Source organism: Clarias gariepinus, chromosome 4 (genome assembly GCF_024256425.1).
Source record: "Clarias gariepinus isolate MV-2021 ecotype Netherlands chromosome 4, CGAR_prim_01v2, whole genome shotgun sequence".
NCBI classification, from domain to species: domain Eukaryota; kingdom Metazoa; phylum Chordata; class Actinopteri; order Siluriformes; family Clariidae; genus Clarias; species Clarias gariepinus.
The window spans coordinates 22346514-22367537 of record NC_071103.1 but is presented as its reverse complement, the minus strand read 5'-3'; the positions used below and the strand labels follow the sequence as shown (position 1 = coordinate 22367537).

General features: G+C 38.8%; 1 protein-coding gene across 2 annotated transcripts in view; it reads right to left on the bottom strand.

The window, feature by feature from the left end:
• The window catches only part of grik2 (glutamate receptor, ionotropic, kainate 2), a 166164-nt gene that overhangs the window by 114641 nt on the left and 30499 nt on the right, over positions 1 to 21024 (bottom strand). For both annotated transcript variants that reach the window (XM_053494214.1, XM_053494215.1), the window contains exons 2-3: positions 2930 to 3097; positions 1548 to 1805 (exon numbers count right to left, since the gene is read on the bottom strand). In XM_053494214.1, the coding sequence (XP_053350189.1) occupies positions 1548 to 1805; positions 2930 to 3097 (426 nt within the window). The remainder of the gene's footprint in view (positions 1 to 1547; positions 1806 to 2929; positions 3098 to 21024) is intronic.

Here is a 21024-nt window from a genome sequence, read left to right as displayed (position 1 = left end):
TCATAATTTAGCCACATTAATACACTGCAACTATACTGGAGTATCCCAAATAGATTTGTTTGAAAAGTGTCTATAGTACTTTTTCTAACATTCACACAACATCCTAATAGCAGCACGTCTCCTTTCACAGAACAGATCTTGAATCATATATATATATAAAAAACTAATTTTAGATTGGAATTGTCTAGTATAAAGAGTTGTACTCAGTAGCAATTACTGTTAGTCTGTACTGACCTTTGCATGATTTAGCAGAAAAAAAGTAATTGATATGGGTCAAATACGCATATAAAGGAATTGCATGCTTTGGGCGCACAATAAATTACCTTTCTGCTGAGGAGAGAAGTGCACCACAGCGCAGTTTGTATAGCAATTCCATTTTATTGTTCTGGTCTGTAGTTATATGTTCCCTCTCCGAGGGAAGTTCGGCTTAACAAAAGAAAAACAACTTTTTAAGGTCGTGTTTCCAAGGCCTCATGAAGTGCATGAAGGGACGTGTCACTGTCAGGATGACAGTGACAGGACGAACGAATGGACAATCTGCATATCTGCCTGTGTCTCAAATGACTAATTTTGATCTCAGCATGATTTCTCATGGACAACTGAAATTCGGGATGGCAAGCTGGGACCAGCCTTTCTTGTTCATCTTCTCCAATAAAGTTGAAACATTAGTTGAGTGAAATTATAGCTATTGATCTGCTTGTTTAGCTGTTTGTTCATGGTTAAACATTATGCTTGAATAAACTATTAATCTATTAGTAAACATGGCTAATTCATGAATTTTAATTACAGGTGGAATCATTCATGCGGCCACCCAGACGCATCTTTATTATTTCCCTCTTACAGTCAAAGGTTCTTGTTTAACAGCATATTGGTTTTGGTCTTGGTTTTGGTCCTCAGTTGGTGTTTTGCTCACACGTCTAGGTCTTGTGACAGAAAATCAAGGCACTATTAACCCCAGTGAAAGCTGGCCATGTCCATTTATCCCTTAATTAATCCAAGCATCGAAAAACACAGTGATCAATTCTATCTTGAAGTTCAGACTCTGCCAGGAGACCTCAGTGCCTGCAGCAAATCTCAACGCCATAGGCAATGTGACCTTACATTTCCACATCTAGACAAGTTGGATAGCATGCTACAGAACTTCAGAATGTTAAACAAACTGGCCTATCCTAAAGCGCATATGAAATTATGTACTGCACAATGATGTACTGCACAATGGCTGTAGGCTGCACACAACAGGGAGCTCGGAAAAATCCTTTATGTAAACTCCAGGATAGCTGGCAGGATACCCCATCTGCTGGCTACAAAGCTGAACTCTGGCATATGGCATATGTAGCCTGACTGCTGAGGTATGTGCACCTGCTGCTATAACAGGACCTGTCATCCCAGGGCACTGGGTACACCAAAGAGGAGACCAAAAACAAGGACTCATTTAAAGTCCCCCACTGTAGATCAGATTTAAGTTTGGCAAAGATGAAGCTGCTCAAAAGAATGCAGAGAAATGGAGCTACTCTGTGTGCATGGGATGGAAATGAGCAAATTCTCACCTGTACTGTCGTCATACACAACAGTGACCATCCTCCATTTGAAAAAGTGCACCAGGTCTAGGATGGCCCTGCTGAGGGAGGAGAAGTCAGGGTAGAGGCTGACGTAGAATGAGTCACGGTTGTCTGACACTTGGTGCTTCCATTTGGTCTGGATATGTGGCACCCCCAGCGCGTTGCAAATGGACTGGACTGCATTGGCTGAAGAACTGTGAGAGGGGCCAAAAATGGCTGCCACTCCCAGAGAGAGTTGATCACAGGCTAGAGAAGGAATACAACACTTAATGATGGTTGAATATCAAATAAAACAATCAAATATTTAACAACAATCCAACATTAATAACAATCCACAAGGAATCTACTTAATCTATTCTACATCTACACTGATGTTGACAGTCTAACTATGTATATTACTGTCTATTATGTACTGTATTTGTTTACTTAAAAGAAATGCAGGTCATCTGGGACCTGTAATAAAACTGCTCATAAGTAAAAGCAAAAAACCGATTGACATTTACAGAAGACGTCAAACACGGTGACTGACGATCCTGCCCGATGTGGATCAAAGCCCACTGCAGTCATTCCCATGAACATTCAGCAAGTGGAATGCCTGACCCTTGATGAGCGATCTGATAATGCATCTAATACTGCATCTCTCTGTGGAAACTGTACACGCAATAATTCACCAACACCACTTGCACATTACAGGAACTTGGTTGGGAGTTATTGCCACATTCCCTGTACAGTCCTAAGGTTACGCCAAGCAGTTTCCACATGTTTGGGCCATTAAAGGAGTTAAGGAATTAAGATGAAGATTCAGGTATTTGTCAGATGTCCCTTACAGCACAGCGAAAGGATTTTTCCGCAAATCCTAGGTAGCAAGCTGTGGTCAGAGGGCAGGATCTGTGCCTCCGATCATGTCTTTGTACACTTAGAAATCTCGCTACCTTAATGGTACCCTGGCCAATCACTAGTGAAAGACTGCATTAGTGTAGCAGAGGGTTATATACTGTAGACTAATAAAGGTGGTTTTTACTCTCATAACTGTGTTGTTATTTTGCAAAATAGTCCCGGTTTGATTTGAATGCTCCTCAAAAGGTACAATGGAAACTAAATTATTATTAAATTATAATTAATATTTAACAGCATTCTTTTATAATAATTTGGGGGAGCATGCTGTATAACTAAATAAAAATACTTTTAAGTTGGTTTTTACTTGGAAACTGTAGTGACATTCTCCATTGTCCCCAGGCTCCCTGTCTACCAACAAAGTTGCCAGCAATCTTTTCTGTTATTAACAAGATTTATTATAAAACCCACATGTCTGCTCATGTGGGTTTCATAATGGTGTGACTCACTGAGCAAATATAACTTGAGTGCCATACCTTTTCTGGAAGCCTCAAAACTGTCGTGGATGTTTATCCTTTGAATGTCATATGTTAGTGTTGTGTTTGGCAGTAGGGTTCTGTTTCTGTTGATTGTATTTAAAGCAAATTTAAAGGCTAGTTCCTCAGCACCAGATGGCCCAGTTTCAATGGATTCAAATATTCCTCCTACAAGAAACAGAAAGAAAAAAAGAAGAAAAAAGTGGTGTTATTTCACAATATATTTGTCTTTATGCTTCATTTTTCTTTAATAACCCAGAAAAAAAGTTATGCTTTTAAATAAATGTTTTAATCAGTGTCATTTTGTTGTCTACATATGAAATAAAGGCATTATATAAAAGAGAAATTGCCGTACATACAGTATGTACATACAGTCTTCTTGTAATTCACTTCAGTAGAGTTGGTTACACCACAGCCATTGTCGTGAGAATTGTTTTGACAGAAGCTAGATGACTGGAGGCTGGCTATTTTGGAGACTCTTAAATCAATGTGTCCTGATTGGCCAGTGGCTCAATCAATCAAACCCCTGGGGGCAGTAAAGCATGGCCAGGAGAGACTGAAATGTTTTATTGGGATCAGCTTGTGATTTACCCCTGATTTCTCAGTGTAAAGCAAGTTGAATTTCATTTTTATTTGTACTACTATGACAGAAATCATGCATTGATTAATTTGGTCATTTATTTATTCATCTTCAGTAAACACTTTATCCTGGTCAGGGTGGATCTGGAGCTTTAACTGGGAATACTAGGTATGAGGTGGGAATATACCCTGGATGGGATGCCAGTCCACAGCAGGGCACTATTCACACGTACATACACACACACACATACACACACACACACACAGAGACAGACACTGTGATCATGGGTGGTGGGAGGAAACCAGAGAATCCACACAAACCTGGAGACTGTGAAACATAGACAGTGACTCAAACTCAGGTTCAAACCAGGAATTAGAGCTGTTAGACAAGAATTGTTCTTACTTTACCACTATAGTGAATTTTCTTTAGTTATATATAAAGATTTTTATATAATTTGCTAATAAATCCTCCACCATAGCTAAAAGGCTGTGACTGTGTGTGATGTGGAACAGTCAATGAATGAATCACGAGCAGAGTGAAATCTGATAAATGTTATATTGTTATAATTGTACAGTACTGTTGCTTTGTGTTTGCTTTGTGTGAAAGCAGATTTTCTCCAATAAATGTAAAAAAAATAAATTTACCAGCCACAGTGGTGTAGCATGAAATTTGTCCACGATTTCAAAGCAATACAACAATATTCTCTCCTGTCTAGTGGAAAACCTAGTTTGTCCATACAAACAAGCAGAGCTAAAGCCTTAGTTGGCTCACATGTTTCTGGAACAGAAAGAAAATATGGCTCTGATGTGAACTTGATAGCCACTGTTTCATGTGCATGTTTGCAAAGGCTTCCTCCTGCATTCATTTATTTTAAAACAACTCGTAACAATTTCTACTAGTACATATACAGCAACACAGAGTGCAAAGAAACAGAGGATGTCTGTGATGGTACGAAGAATGTGGCAAAGTTTCTCCTTCATTAATATTCCTCCCATGGGGGAAGCCTATTTTGCATGGCATAATGAGTTTGAAGGAATTAATAACCATCAGTTAAGAGGGATGTACTATAATTGGAAGTCTGCATTTGGAACCATCTTTTCACACAGAGGGAGCACATTTATGGCTAAAGTCCTTCTTTTGGCTTCGTTGAAATGATAATGCAGTGTAGACAGACAAGTAGAGGAAATATTAGGGAAAGTGAAAAGAGCCGAAAAAAAGGATCTAGTAAATGACTAGAGGAGTGTTAAAGTAGGAGAGTACTGAAGTGAAGCAGACTTACAGTATGTTGAGGATTTTACACCGACTTTGTCTCTTCTAAGATCTCACTCTCGCTTAAACAAACAAATTAAATCCTTTACTCAATTTTAATTCTCCAAACGCTTTAAGAATCCAATGCCTTGTTTACCGACATTCTCGTTCACAAAACAGTGTTTTGAGCTTTAGGTTGATAAAAATAACACCTGCTTAACAATAGTCATAGTAAGCAATTAAAGCATGCTCATACAGTATGTTAAATCACCAATGCACCTACGCCGAAAACAGCATGGAATATTTCTTCACTGCTTTAGCTTTGCTTTGTCTTGTTTTTTTTTTTGTTTTTTTTCGTTTTCCTTCTTCTACAGACCCGATATCGCATTCCTCCCACTCAGACAGCAGAGTTAGTGTTTCTTATGCCTATAGGTGGTATTGTAGGGATTCAAAGTCACAATCGCTTGCTGATAGAATAAACATTTGCACCACTCAACCATTATGCTGTACATGTACTATATATGGACACTGTGAATAGAAAATGCAAGCATCCACAGTACATAAAACGTTTTATATACAGGAACTATTTAGCTATGTGATTTAATATTTAATGGGACATATGTTCCTTGCTTAAGAATTCATTTTCCATGCCATTCATCTTGTGTAAATATACGATACTTACTATCTATTAACATTATGTGGTGAATTACCTTGCTATTACTGAGCCACTAGGTCATTAGCAAGCTAACTAGGGCTAGCATGATTGATCACCCTCTTTTTTTTTTTGTTTGGTGGAATGACCTAGCTAGTATTTCACCAGCTGCAAAAATAATTCATGACGATGCATACAGTACACTCTAACGTGCTGTATTATCAAATTCAGGGGTGGCCAGAGAAAATGACAACTTTTATGAGACTTCGGTTGTTAGACCCATTCATCAATTGATAAAATAAAAGCAGTGGCTTTTAAGATCTACCAAAATCAGTCAGTACTGATGAAAAACCATTGTTAATCCACTGGAAGTCTGTGTTTCGTGTGTGCTTAATGTTGTACTTCTGCTCATTATAGACACACAATTGAGCTCTTATTTGGCTGCCTTGCTATCCTCTAGCCTGGGGTCCAGCAATGACTGATCTGGTTCATCTGGGCACCAGTCTTGTGAGCAATGCCCTGTGTCTGCCCGCAGCATGTGTCAAACCCATGTGCAACACAGCGTTCAATAGTACACTCAGCAGCCGTGACATATTCTTCTCAAGCAGAGCAGCGGCACAATCAATAATAGCACAATAGACTCATTTCTGCATTGAATGGAAACACTTACTTAAAAGAGCCACAGATTTCCCAGTGTTTATATTTCACATAGCAGCAGGCAAAAGAATAGGAAAAGCAGCAATTTTCTTCCTGAAAAGAATAAAAGGCTCTTCAACCGGATATTTTTATCACAGCTATAAAGAGCAATAAAGTTGTAAGCCAGTGTGAAAGCAATCACCATCTTAACAGACGATCAATCTACTATGATCATTATTAGGGGTTTGAAAACTGATCGATACTCAAATGCCTTGTGGGACAAACATCAAGTTTCCTACAGTGGAAGTGGAAGAAAAGAAATATAATCATTATTTTGATACACATTTTGATATGTACCACAGATATTTTTTTTTTGGCATATTTCAGCGCTTCCATTATCATTCCATATTAGTGATAATAACCAAGCTGATAAAATTGTCAACCTTCTTTTAGGCTACTTATGCCTTACTCTAAAACTGCTTACCACTTCATTACTGCCTTTTAGTACATCCAATGCAATAAGAAACGCATAATGCTTATTCTACCAGCAAATATTTTAAAAAGTCACAGGCTCACAGGAAAACTCTATATCTCTGACATACGTATTCCATACAGTACTGTGCAAAAGTCTTAGGCACCATATATATGCTGTATATATGGAAATACTAAATGATTTTGTAAATAATTATGCAGACATGATAAACATATATAACAAAATTTGTAGAGTATATAATATGGTGCCTAGGACTTTTGCACAGTACTGTATATGTAAATAGACATTAAGGAAATAACTACTGACATGTTGCCAAAAAACTCGATTTTAAATGTAACAGACGAAACAAATTCTAACACAAGGTATAATGTTGCATTATGTTATTAACTCTTAAATTTTTTTTTATTTAAAAATCACTAAAACATCACTGCTGTAAGCTTTCCAATTAAACATATTTGCAGCAAAATGCAAAGATATTTACTATGCACTTAAGGATGTTTTCCATATTAATATTCTTTAAATTAGCCATAATGTTTGTGGTGGCGGGGGGTATTTAAAAAAATAATAATTTTACAATGTAATTCCATCTGACTTTTTAGACCTCTACAACAGATAGCAATCCATAAAGGTGAGGATGTAGAGAAAGTCACCTCTTTGTTTCGAACCGCTGCTTACACTGTGTCAGAGCCAGCGCAGAATGTGCTTTGTTTATGTGAACAAAATAGACAACAGGGATTTGGCTAGTGTAGCTTTAATTGACAGAAGAAGAGGGAAATAAATTGATTCTTCTCACCCACAAAGAAGTGGCAATTATGCTCTTTTAGACATCCATACAAAGTTGGATGTGGCACCATTAAGGCTCAAAATAAAATAGCTGGAATCCTCAGCAGCTGCCTTTTGCTTTTCTCTTCAACAGAACACTAAATAAAATTCCCATAGAATATAAATTGCATATTCTCTGCCCAACAACAAAGACAACAAACTGCAGATGATTTTCTCTTAATAGTTTAGACTGCAAATCAGCAGCATCTGGTTTAATTTCTCCTTTTGGTCAGGAAAAAAGTTTAAACAAGAGTTTCTATACAGCATTAATTTTGGGTGCTAATATAATCCGAATTCATTACTTCTGCTCTGTGGGGATAAACATTTACCTTAGAAAAACTCCAGAATTTACAAGGAATTAAATGCTTTAGTTGATTAGCCATTGGCAGTATACAGTCTACTCCTTTTACACATATGCACTCCCAGTTTAGACACAGTTGCCTAACTTAAGCTGCAGGTAAAATGAACTTTAAATGCTCTTTAAATATGAAATTTATATTAAGATTACATTTGCATAATCCTTAGCCAAAGACACAAATCTGCCTCAGACATATTTAGGATATAATAAAGAATATTGTACTTATGTCACAGCTCTATATTTCATGAGGAATTACCAAAGTGACTTTTCCTAATAGACACCGAGTTCCTGTGCATCTGTCTTTGGTGGACAGGAAACCATCATTAATAGACACATCTTTATTACTTAATGATAAACTACTGGCCACTATGGACCTTCTATCTTTAGTATCCACTAGTCTTTTAGTCTCTCTCGCTCTCACTCTCTCTCTCTCTCGTTCTCTCTCATATGTTAAGATTCCACACGCTCCTCAGGAATCAATAGATGCACTTGCAGCTATCTTGGCACGTCTGCTCTTCACTATAAAAGGCTTTGGGAGGCTACCTTTGATGAATATATTCAGTGATCCAGTCAATCGGGGGTATTAATGCTGTTGAGCTAAGTATAATAGCTTTGATTGTGGGTTACCACTTTATTTGAGCAGGGAATCTGAGATGCATAGAACTCAGTGTTTCAGAGCATTTCAACTCCTAACAGTAAGAGTTGAAAGAGAATTAGAGAGAGGAGTAAAACTGTGGCATCTATGAGAATATTCTAGCATAGCACTTCACACTCTGTCTTACTGTGTGCCTGAAACCGAAAAAAGAGCTGCTCGCACATATTTACAAGAGCCCTGCAGTTTCAAAATGACCTAAAATAACATAGATCTACATGTTATCCTGGGAATAGCTATAAAGTAAAGAGAGACTGCAAGCATGGCCCCTGTCTCAGAGGGATATGTGCCAGAATATAGCTGTAAGCAGTTATATATAATTGAAACAGGGTCAGAGCTATCAAGCTTTTTTTTTTTTTGCCATTGTGTATAAGACTAACTAGTTCATCTAAACTCAGCAAACCTGTAGATTATAAAGTTTGTGTTCTAAAATGCAGTGACTGGAAGTAACATTATCCAAGTCTTCTGCAATATGGGAACATACCAGCCACATAGTCCAAAGTGATGTACCATTCAGATTTAGTGATCACTGCATTTCATTTGATAGACATTTAAATGAGGTGAAGAGAATGCACTATCCTCAAAACTGTTAAAAAAGGCTGTGCTTAGACCGTGTGCTTGCTCTGTTTAGTTAATCTGAGTATGTCAGTTGTGTTGTTGTTGTTTAATCCCATCTGCACACACACACACACACGCACACACACACACACAGTGTAGAAGGTCATCGATACTGTAAGGCACTACTACTCAAGAATAAGATGTGTCAGTCTGTTAAGGTTTGATTTTTCATGTTGGTGTATACATGCAATCAAGAAAAACAAATATTGTCAACAATAAAGTGGCTGCTGGTGAAATTGATGATAGGGAGGCCAATGTTGAAAAAGCAGGTATTTAGAGTTATAGTCTTAAAATAAACTGAGAATTGATAAGCATGCTTTTTTTAATCCACTTTAATTTATAACTGGTTTGTGCTGAAATTTCCACACTACATTTTCTTCTTCCTTTATGGCTATATATTTTATTAATGTTGAATTAAATTTAGATCGAATGGATTCCAATGCCACAACCGTAGTTAACATGTGTTCCCATGAAAAGTGTCTGTTCTGTTCCTGCTTGTGGGTGAAATCCAAAAAGCTTTACAGATGTGCATAACGCAAGTAAACAGATATCTCTCTGGCGTTACTGGGAATTTGTTAGAATTTGTATTGGTAGGACTTTTTTTCCATTTTTAGACAATCAGATATCAGCCTTGAAGAAATATTCCAACTGGCTATGAGGCTTGTTCTGACAACACTGGTTTAATTTATTTGTCACAGGAACAAGTATCTCTATCTGTTATCAAAAGAAAAAAGATTTATTACCAATCACTGCTATGTGATATGCCAGGTATGCACGTGTGTTCATGTTTCACTATTATAAAATGTTTGGTTTGTGAAAAGAAGGACCAACTTAATTACGAACAAATAGCCCACAGAGTTTTTTAGGAAAAGAATGCAATAGATTCGCCGTAATAATACTCCATTGGTGAGTATCAAATGGGCAAGTTAAAGATTATGAGTTTTTTTGTGTACTATTCTTGCTTCAATTTAGATTCTAAAGATGTATGTGAATTTCACCACTACTGTATACTGTATGTGGGTAGTCGATAGAAAACCTGACTCCTGGCATGTAACCACCTACACTACCCAACACACCATTTCCTCATATTAACTTAGTGTGAGGCAAAAGTCATGTTTTTCAGCCTACAAAGAAACCAAAATGTGGTTGTTCCAATTCAAAGTTAAAAAAACAGCCTCACTCCTCACACATCCCTCTGACCCTTAGCTTCTTAAACATTCTGTTCAAGAGCATTTACATAAACTGACTGACAATGCACAGGATCCTCTATTGATCTTCTGCATGATTTGATCTTACACTTAATACAGAGATGCCTGAATCCAATCCTCACCTTGCCAAGTTTCTCACAAACACCACTAATGATGGGAGTTTAGAATTAGACCCCTTTTTTACGAAACCAATCTCATCCATAACGTTTCAATAATCTTCCTAGACGTACGCTTGATTATACAGCATATCATCCTCTTAACTGCTTATAGTTATTTATGAGTTAAGTCCTTTCCATATAAACAACATGGCAGTGTGATGGCTTTCCATGCACTAACTTTAACCCTAATAAGACACCACAGAGAACTGAAATGAGTGTGAAACTTTAATTACTTGGTAGCTCCATAAACTGCTGATGCACAAATTAATTATAGGCTGTAGCATCTAAAGTTTATGGCAAACTTCAGTATCTTAACCTGTACAGTATGTTCGTCATGAGGAAGATAGGATCTCTGTAATCCCTTGTTTTTCACTATTTGTTAGCATGCGGGACATGCATATCTAATCTTTGCATCTGTCCATCATAGTGACTAGGCAGATATTTAAAGATGAAGTATAATCCATCTCAATTTCATTTTGAAGGAAAGAAAAATCCCTAGAGAAATTAATTGCAGTGCTAGTTTCTGCTTGATGTTGCTATAGAGCTTATTTATGTGGAAAATAGGATACTCGCATTGCCTCTTTCTTTTTCCCAGATAGTGACAGGTTGATAGGTATCAGTGTCATAGAGGCTGCCCAGCGTAACGAGAAGCATAGTGTAGCTTAACCAGCTTACAGGACACATTCCATCTTTATCATAGCTGAGGCTGTGATGCAGGAGACAAGGAGCAGGCTGAGGTACTGTGAGGAAATGTTGTACCTAGTGCTGGCTTTTATTAGACCTCAATATTGACCAAATTAGGAGATCAGCTGATTTACACTAATATGCCTCATTAATACGAATCTTCCAGGGAATGTCTCTCTAAGTAGTGTGGAAAGTAGGAAAGGAAAGGAAAAGGAAAGTAGCCAGTAAAGGAGTAACTGAATCCATGTACAGTACATTTTTCTAGGGTTTAGAGGAAAAAATAAAGGCATGTTATTATCCATGGTGTTACCTAACCTAACTTGTTTACTTAAAATTTCCTCAACAAAACATTTATCTTCAAATCTGCACATCTTTAAATAACTCTGCCACTCTGCACGCCGCCATCGCTCACCAGCCTCATGCCTGCATGCCAGCTGGACACTGCCTCCACACCTGCGCCTGCACACCTTTACCACTTTACTCCTCTTTTTTCCATCCTTCCTCCTTAAACCCTTTCCCTCCCCATTATCCTAAAAAAAAAATTCCCTCTTCCCTCGCCCTGTGTCTGTACTGCCACCCGTGCGTTAAACCCATTGCACATCATGCATAGTATCCACTGTACAAGCCCTTTGAGGTAGTGTTATGATCTGGGGTTGCTTCAGTTGGTCAGTTTTAGGCTCATTAATGTTAAGTGGCAATAAAATGAAGTCAGATGATAACCCAAATGTACTGAATGATCAGGTAATCACATCAACAGAGGTTTCCTTCCTTGATGGCACAGGCATTTTCTAGGACTCAAATTGTGAAAGAGAGGTTCTGGAGGCATGAGGAATCATTTTCACACATGAATTAGCCCTCACATTGTGTGCTGTAATGAAAGCTAAAGATGACTTAATGAGATCTTAAGAGTGCGTGACTTTTATTTATTTGGCCAGTGATGCCAGTTTTACAATGATGGGGTCAGGAATGGGTAGAGGAGGAAGATGCAAGCATGGTTTTGTTTACTGATAGTCAAATAAAACAAAACAAAGACCAGGAAACATAATAAGGATAGGTAAAGTAGTGATGAGAATTCTAGCGCTTTTCAGAGAGCCAGATCATTTGGCACAGCTCAGCTGTTTGGCTCCCAAACAGCTCTTCATTTAGCAGCAATTCTGGCTTTTATAATTCAGCCAAATTTAACAATGTTTTGACCTGTAATTATTAATGTGCACCGACATCACTTAAATTACTCAATGCAATTATACTAAACCATGGAAATTCCATTATACTACTATTTTACGCTATGTTTAGTATAAAGTCATTTAATGTACAAACATCTCCAAACAAAGTGAATCTGGCCCATGTGCACAATTATAATGCCAGATCAAATCAAAACAAAAATAAAAATAATCTTCTGTTAATCATCACTTCCGCTTTTAACTTAATGGTATAATTCTCGTCTGTCATCACATCTGGTCGCAGGCATAGGCAATACATGGAGTCGACCAGTGTGGCAAAAAGATCACCTGTCATTCTGTGGTGTATTAGTAACAACGATTAAAAATAAAATAAAATCAGCTCTCTGATGGGAGCCAGCTCTCTTTATTCACGTAAAAGAGCCAGCTCATAAATCCGACTCATACAGCTGGTGAAAAGCCTCAACATTCCCTCAACACGTACTGTAGCTCAAGACTCGAAAGAGGGTTCTGAGCAATCTGAAGTCTTTTAGCTAAGTAGTGGTGTGATGTCCAAAGCAGAACACGAGCAGGGAACAATGCCCCCGCAATGCCAATAGGGGCGTGAAACCCAAGGTGGAACCAGAGGAGGGGAGATCCATGATGAAGCTAGAGGGGAGTGTTTAAAGAACCGGAGGGGGAATGTATATCATAGAGCTAGAGAAAGGAGTGCTGCGCGCGTGCTGGCTCAGTACTTCACTTCAGACTTCCTGCTCCAGGTAAGGTGGTATAACAATGTCCTCAGTGGAGCAGAAAGTCTGAGTACTGTGGAAGAAGTGAGCCATAACGGCGCCCTCAGCAGTTAGAAGGAGAGAGGGACATTCTCAAGGGGACTGGAAGGGTGGGAGAGCCTGGCTTTGAGCCAATCCAGCATGGTGCTGATTTCCCTTTTCCTGGTACTGTGCTCCCACATTTTTTTTGCCGTTTTTGTTCATCAATTGCTGCTGGCCTTGAAAAATTCTGTCGTTTTCATGGTAAGGTCTATGTTAAAGTTTAATGATGTTAATGTAAGGTAAATGCAAATGTTTGGAGGATGGATGAAAGTGCAGATCAGTTTATTGATAGCGAAGAAAGAAAAAAACATGAAATACTAAGGTAGAGCAAAACAAGGATAAGCAAAGACTTCAACATCACATGAAGTATTCAAATTTAAATTCAAATTTCTGTCACCTACAAAGTACTACACAGTTAAATGCTAAGTATCGAGTAAATGTTAAGTAAATGGAAAAACAATGACAATGAAAGTCAAATGCTAGACACCAAGTGCAAGTCCTTTGCAATTTTCAGCACATCCATGATGAGTCCACCGCAAAATGTCTATGCTTTACAAAACCTGTTGAAAAAAACACTGCTTTAAATCGCTACTACGTACTTCTTAATGTGATGCTTGTGGATGAGGAAAAAGATCGACTAGTGAATTGCACATAAACTTTTAGTAGAATTTGGGACAATTAATGCATTAAGTAACAGTCTGTGATTTACTTATGCAATCTCATTTTATTGTATGAGGTTTTATTTTTTCTTAAACTGTTTTAAAAGCAAACTCTTCAAAAGCGAAACCTTGAAAACCTTGCCCTGCAACGCACCATCTGCTTCTGCTAGAATAATCCTTAAATAAATAAAATCTGGCAAGTTTATGGGGTTTATTTTAAGTGTATTTTCTTCTCAACTGACAAGCTTCATAGTAAAATAAAACTTTATAGCAAGATTTTACAGCAAGGCTTTTGACTTCAATTATGAGAAAAAAAAAAACCTTTTCCCACAAATGGTTAGAAAGAAAAAGGTCTCAGGTCAAATCACAGAAAGCCTGGATGTGTGACTTACCAAAAATGTAAACACACAAAAAGATGAGTCCATTGCCCACATGTTGAAGAACTGATTTGAAAGAACGTATCTGACCCATAGATTAATGGGAAGTCTAGCTCAAAATGTTCTTTCGACGGAACGCAAATACACCAGGGAGTAAAGCTCAGGATCCTCAGCAACCAAGCTGACAAAATGGCTGAGAGCACACCAGAACATACTGTGTTAACACAGCTAATTTCTTGCCTGCTGAGGTGAGCAGTTAGTCGCTCTGGCCGTATGCTCTTTCCTCTCTGTTTTTGGATGGTACCACTTTTGTGAATACGCTTCATCATAAATCTTATTACATCTCCTTCTCTCAGCAGATCGATTTGCCTAACAATGCTAAGACTCCCTCCAGCTCGACCCCCTCACTTTGGATCAACTCCACCAGAGTCTTGAAAACGCTGCCTTCTCCTTTTTTAATGAGCATTCTTTTTGAACTTGGCCACAGCGTATTGATTTTCCACTTGCAGTCAAGTGTGTGATATGATCTCGGAAACACGGGTAGAGAGATATGATTGGGAGGAAGTGCCTAAATATCATTTTCGTTCATTTCCTGGATTGTTTAGTCCCTGACACAGGACTGCATGATAATCCTTGTCCAATTTAAATGACTAGCTTTATAAATCTAATGAGATATGAATGTGTGTCTCATGAGATTCATCTTCCTCATGTAGAACCCTGGGTAAATGATCTAGTCACTGTACGTCTTGGCAGTAAGGATTTAGATGGACTAATGTAGATTTGGCATAACATAGTCATCTGTAGGAGGATCTACAGTATAGCCTCTCTTTTTACTGCATCATAACCACAAGGGTCAACTCTTAAACAGTCAGGAATAGCAAGATAAAGAGAAAATGCGAAATCCTTTGCACAGCCTATATTACCTGTTTTAGTTCAAAAATTGTTTCTTTTTCTTTGAAAATACAAGGAGTGTTGGTTTTCACAGTCACAAAGAAGCCTCTGCGATTCCCAAGACTACAATCCACTGCTCGGAACAATTGGACAGGTAAGAGCTATTCTAGTCCCATGAAGGAGGAAGATCTTTTTTATTTTTTGTGTGAGCCTGGAAGAAAAAGAGGGTTAGCATTACAAAGACATACCCTATTTAAAAAGAAGTGCTTCCATCATCATGTCTAGAATTATTCCCAGCACATTTGTCATCTTGTTCAGAACACATTTCCCTGAGAATTGGGGCCGGGACCCTATTTATCCGTTTGAAAATTTCTAAAGGTGCCTGGATAAAATTAAGTTGATGCAGTTTGTGTGTGTGCGTGTGTGCGTGTGTGTGTGCATGTGTGTGTGTGTGTGCATGTGTGTTTGTGTGTGTGTCAAATATCAGAGCCCTGGATTTGATAATATATATATATATATATATATATATATATATATATATATATATATATATATATATATAATTGTCACTGGTGTGTTTAGATGAGAGATAATGAGAAAACAAAGGGTAGCAACTCAAATTGACAGAAATTCTATTTTCTGGTAGAGAAAACAAAAACATTACTGTGTACTGAATTATAATGTCAGGCCAACATGACTGAGATACTGAATGCTCTCTGCTGTGCTGTGATGAAATATGAAACACCAAGGATGATTCCTCAGTAGAATTTGCAGATATTTACAGAGACCAGCTATGCTCAGTGACATGCTGGTGAGTATATGTGCGTGTGTGTGTGTGTGTGTGTGTATGCGCGCATACCCATGTATATATGTGTGTCCTTACATGTTTGCTTTATAACAAGACGAGGGTCAAGGCTTTCTGTCCTGGTTGGCTAGCTCTGGCTGAATAAATGGACTACGGCTGCTCATTTTTACTAATGCACTACAAATCAGCTGCAAGGTCGTGGACAGGTGGATTCCATGGCAACTGAGGAACCTTTGCAGGTCTTTGCAGGAGTAGGCTGGCCATGGCAACCCAACACATCCACCACCAACACTCCCCCTATCCTTTCTTTCTTCTAGCTGCTTTTTTGGCACTCTTTGTGCTGAGAAAAGGAGGCAGTAAGAGACCAAGTCACTCTGTCCTTAATTGCTATACTTATATATATATATATATACTTATATAAAGAAAAATAATGGGCACAGCTATGTCCCTGTATCTTGATGTATCCAGCTATTTTATGCACAGGTAGAACAGAAGTTCATATGGTAACGATGGAAAGCCATCAGAAATGCAGAAATCCTTAATTTCCCAAACCTCAAACTGTTCTATATGCAGTGAATATGCAGCATGACTTTTTTTTTAAAAGCATAAACAAGTAAGTCTTGTCACTATGCATTAGTCAAGAAATAAAGCTGTTCTTATTACTTCTTTACAGATGTAATAATATTTCCCCTCAGTATACGCCAGGGGCTGCGATTTTCATTTTGACAGATCTTGAATAGTTTGGTTTTCATCATCAAGGCATCAAAAAGCCTTGGGTGTAGACCAAGAAATAAACAAATCTTTTAACCAGCCATGACAACTTCCCCATGGAAATCCACACAAAGTTTAAACGCATCTCTCTCTTTCTCTCGCTCTCTCTCGCTCTCTCTGTCTCAGTGTGTTGTTCGGTGATATCACCCAGCATTCACCACCCCAAGATTTATCTTAATGTTCAAGGCAGAACATCAAAGATTTGCTCAAAGAATGTTACGAGTCCTGAGCAGGATAACAAAAAAAACCTCAGAAATACTTAGTGACAGTAGCTCTTTATAAATATTCATAAAGGCTCTTAAAAGCAGGTAATCACTTTCAGTGTTCTGCATAATGTTGCTTATTTATTCAAAACGCTGGGGCGTGTGGGGAAAATTTGCTGCGTGAGTCGTGTTTGTGTGGCATCAGTGAGCTTCAGAGACAGAAGCATGGAGTGTGTGGCACGGAAAAAAAAGAGAAAAAAAAAACGCTTTAATGTTTGAGGTTTATAAATGGAGGTGGGAAGCCCCTAAGTGACATAAAGCCTCTAAGTGGCATGAGTGTGTATGGCTGTAAATAAACGAGACTCGCCGTCACATGGGTGCAAATTCACTCGGAAACTGCAAATCACCAGGATGCAATTAAAGACCACACTCACTGTAGGAGTGAGATCAACATCTAAGCATATCTATAGAGCACAAATATACAAACAAACACACACGCAAAGTCACGTCTACAGTATATCTGTGGACTTTCTCGACCCTTTCATCTTAGAAGTTATGCTTTTATCGTTTAGATTTACAATTCAGATATTCTGCAATCTGTCATGGATAATCTTTGGTCCTCTTTTCCTGCCCAGAGGACTTTTAAGTTGAATCAAAAGCCATTTTCTACCACAACCCACACAGTCAACAGCAGCCACCAAGTCCTCAGCATGGTGTAAGTTCAAGCCTCCTACACAATCCCGTCTCCACCTGTTTGGGTTTAAAGCTGTTCCTGCCACCACCTCCGCTGCCCACACACAAACACACATGCACATACTTGAGAACTGAAATACAAACACACACTTTCCAAGCATGAACCCAAGCTGAGAAACACACACAGACCACAGGAGGTGCGAGAGATTTTTTAGCATTGCAGGCACAGACAGTGTAATAACAACCCTGTATGAGCTGCTATGCCGCCTCACCCACATAAGATAATAATATGTGTTTGTAGATTTGGGTCTCTCATAAGCACAGTGCTGTCAGGCTGCGAACACATTCGCTGTGGCATCATGTCACACCATGGAAAGGCAGAGTGTCTGTGACAGACTGTCACAATGTGTTGGCAAATTTGACATTACATGGAACTAATAACATACTTTCTATGAGGCAACTAGGTAGTAGAAAATCATCTTCCATCTCTTTTAGATCATGGACACTTCATGGCTGTGCTGCGAAATGACATTAACTACTCTTTTCTTTTGGAAGACAATCGTTAAGAAGTGCTGTAGGAGATATCCAATATGTTTACATGCACAGATGTGAGACGAGAGATAACCTGTCACAATTTGTGAGAAAACGATGAAAAAATGCCTTTTCTTCCAGTAATATACTGCGCTTTAAAGAAAACAAAAAGATTTTATGACACGGAAAACGACAAAGAAATTGTTGTACAGTCCTTTTAAAACTGGACCCAGAAGGAGAGCTAGCTGCAAATGTCCTGTGTGTTTGAGGTGTTCACATGGACACTGTATTTTAGCACTGATGAGACTCTTTTTGTGCACAACACAACACAACACACAGTATATTTCACAGCTTATTAGTGAACAGTTATAAAACTGAATTCTATCGTTTAAATGGTAGCTTTATATTTGGCTGGAATCCAAAGGAGCTCTAAAGTGAAATCTCATTAACATTTCTGATACTGAACCATAAATATCATTTCTTATGCTTCATTTCACTGAGCATCTGACTGCAGTAGTGGATAATATAAGCACTTTTGTTAGACAAAATACATGCATACTGTACACTACTTACATTATGTAAGTCAAATCAAGTAGGTTTTTATTGTCACTCCTCTGTATATAGTTTGTATATCTTGGAACTAAAGGTCATTTCTCCAGTACCATGTGCAACACTGAACAGCACACAAGACTACAAAGAGTGCAATTACACAAGAGAAAATACAGTACACACACACACAATGAATCCACATAACCTGGGAAATAAACTAGAAACTATTGGTAGGGTAGCAGCAATAGGTTTAATGCTCCATAAACAGTATTTTTTACAGCTTTCTACAGGGCCATGTGCAGTGGTATTTAGTTTTGGGTTGGGTTATTTTGAATGGCCCAGTTGAGTGGTGGGAGGCAGAAAGGTGTTGAGTAATCTAAAGAAACTGTTGCAGAGTCTGCCAGTGGTGGAACGGCTGCTCCTGTAGCTTCTGCCAGATGGCAGGAAAGTAAGGAGTCCATAAAGAGGGGGAGAGGGGTCATCTACAATACTGGTGGCTCTTTGGTACTGTAGCAGCGGTTGTTGTATGAGTTGTCAGTGATGGGCAGAGGGAACCCAACAAGATCAGTTACTTGTTTAGCCGTTCTCATAATTCACTGTGGGGTCTTGTAGTTGGAAACACCTGGACAGATTGCTCTATTATCCCTCTATAGAAGGTCGTTGCGGACAGGAGGAAGAGTTCGGCCTTCTTGGTTTAGCATAAAAAGAAGGCGGTGGAGGTGCTCCTGGACCTTCTTTAATAAGTGGTGTTGATGGTCTAGGAGAGATCCTCAGCCATGGTTATAAGAACCTGGAGCTTTTGACACTCTACACAGTTGTTCCACTGATGTGCAGTGGTCCTCCTGAATGGAATATTCATCTTTTTAGTCTTCACATTAAAAAAGAGGCTTTGGTCTCGACACTGTTCTGTGAGCTGGTTCACCTCCTCTCTGTACACTTCCTCATTATTGGTCAAGAGTCTGCACTGAAGTTAGCACACAGCCCTGAGACCTTTGTTTAGTGGTAGTGGAGGTGGTGTTCACAAGCCAAACAATCTGGGGTCTCCCAGTCAGAAAGTCTTGGACACAGACGTGACTTTCTGATCAGTTGCTTCAGGACAATTGTGTTGAATCCTGAACTGAAGTCTACGAGCACCATACTTATGTATTTGCCCTTTTTTCCAGGGTCAGAGAAAGGTGAATGGTAGTAGATATGGCCTCCTCTGTTGAGCAGGTAGAGTAGATGTACTGAAATGGGTCCTCTGTGGTGGGAAGAGTATTCATTAGGTGTTTTATTACAAGCTGCTTAAAGCACGTCATTATGATAGTTGTGAATGCATTCCGGCAGCCATTCAGAAAAGACACAAATGAATTTCCTTGGTGCAGTGATGATGAGGTCATGTTTAAGCACATAGGGACAACTTCTTGGCTCGGAGAAATGTTGAAGATGCCCGTGAGAGTATCTGCAAGCTAATCCGCACATTTCCTTAGCATCCAGCCAGGTATCTTGTCTGGACCTGCAGCTTTCTGTGGGTTACTTTTGGACAGAGTGTTCCTGACACCTGCTACACGCAGACAAAGTACAGTATGTGGTTGGTAGGAGTTGTTGTGGACTGGTACAGTATATAGCAGCCTCTTTAAACCTATTCCAGTCTGTGTGCTAAAAAAAATCAACATGCTTTTGCAAAATCAACATGCTACTGGAAATTTGGCAGCACTGGTTTCAGATTAGCACAGTTTCCCCGGCAGCAATAAAACGTCCCTAGTGCTTCTCCAGCGTTGGTGCCAGAGCTAATGTACACTGCTACAGTAAGCATGGTGGCGGTAAACTCTCTGGGGAGGTAGTATAGCCGGCACTTTACAGTCATACTCAACCAGTGACAAGCAGTAGCTTGAGACCCTAACTGCATCCCTGCACCATTTGCTGTTTGTGTAAACACACAGACCACCGGAGCAAATCTTACCACACAATGCTGCTATTCCACTGTGCGCAATGCACAGTTAACTAGCTATCTAAATCGCTGAATCCAGAATACTGTTGTTGAGCCATATTCCCATAAAAGTGATAGCAGAGCAGGCCTTACCTTCATGCATGGGTAGTCAGCTGTAGTCGGAGAAAGTCTAGTTTATTGTTGAGAGACCAAACATTGCAGAGAATGGATGGCAGAAGGGATTTTAAAATGGCAGCACAATAATTGTATTATACTGTAACTACGGTTTCTGTCACTGATACGACACTATTATTACTGCCACCTAACAGCTTAATTTCTATAGCAAAATTGCTAGTCCAACAGTGGCTCTATTAGCTTATCTGTCATATTGCAACCTAACACTGTCGGCCTTGTTGTGGGACCACATGACCTAATTGAAAGGCATTTAAGTTGTTGTTGTTTTTTTTCTGTGAGGTGACAGAAAACTGGAGCTATGTGTGTGTACAGCAATTCTCAATTCAAAACGTGAAATAGACTAAAACGACTTTGTTTCTTTAATACATAGATCACGTCAACCTCAAAACCAAACTACATCGAATGCATACTCA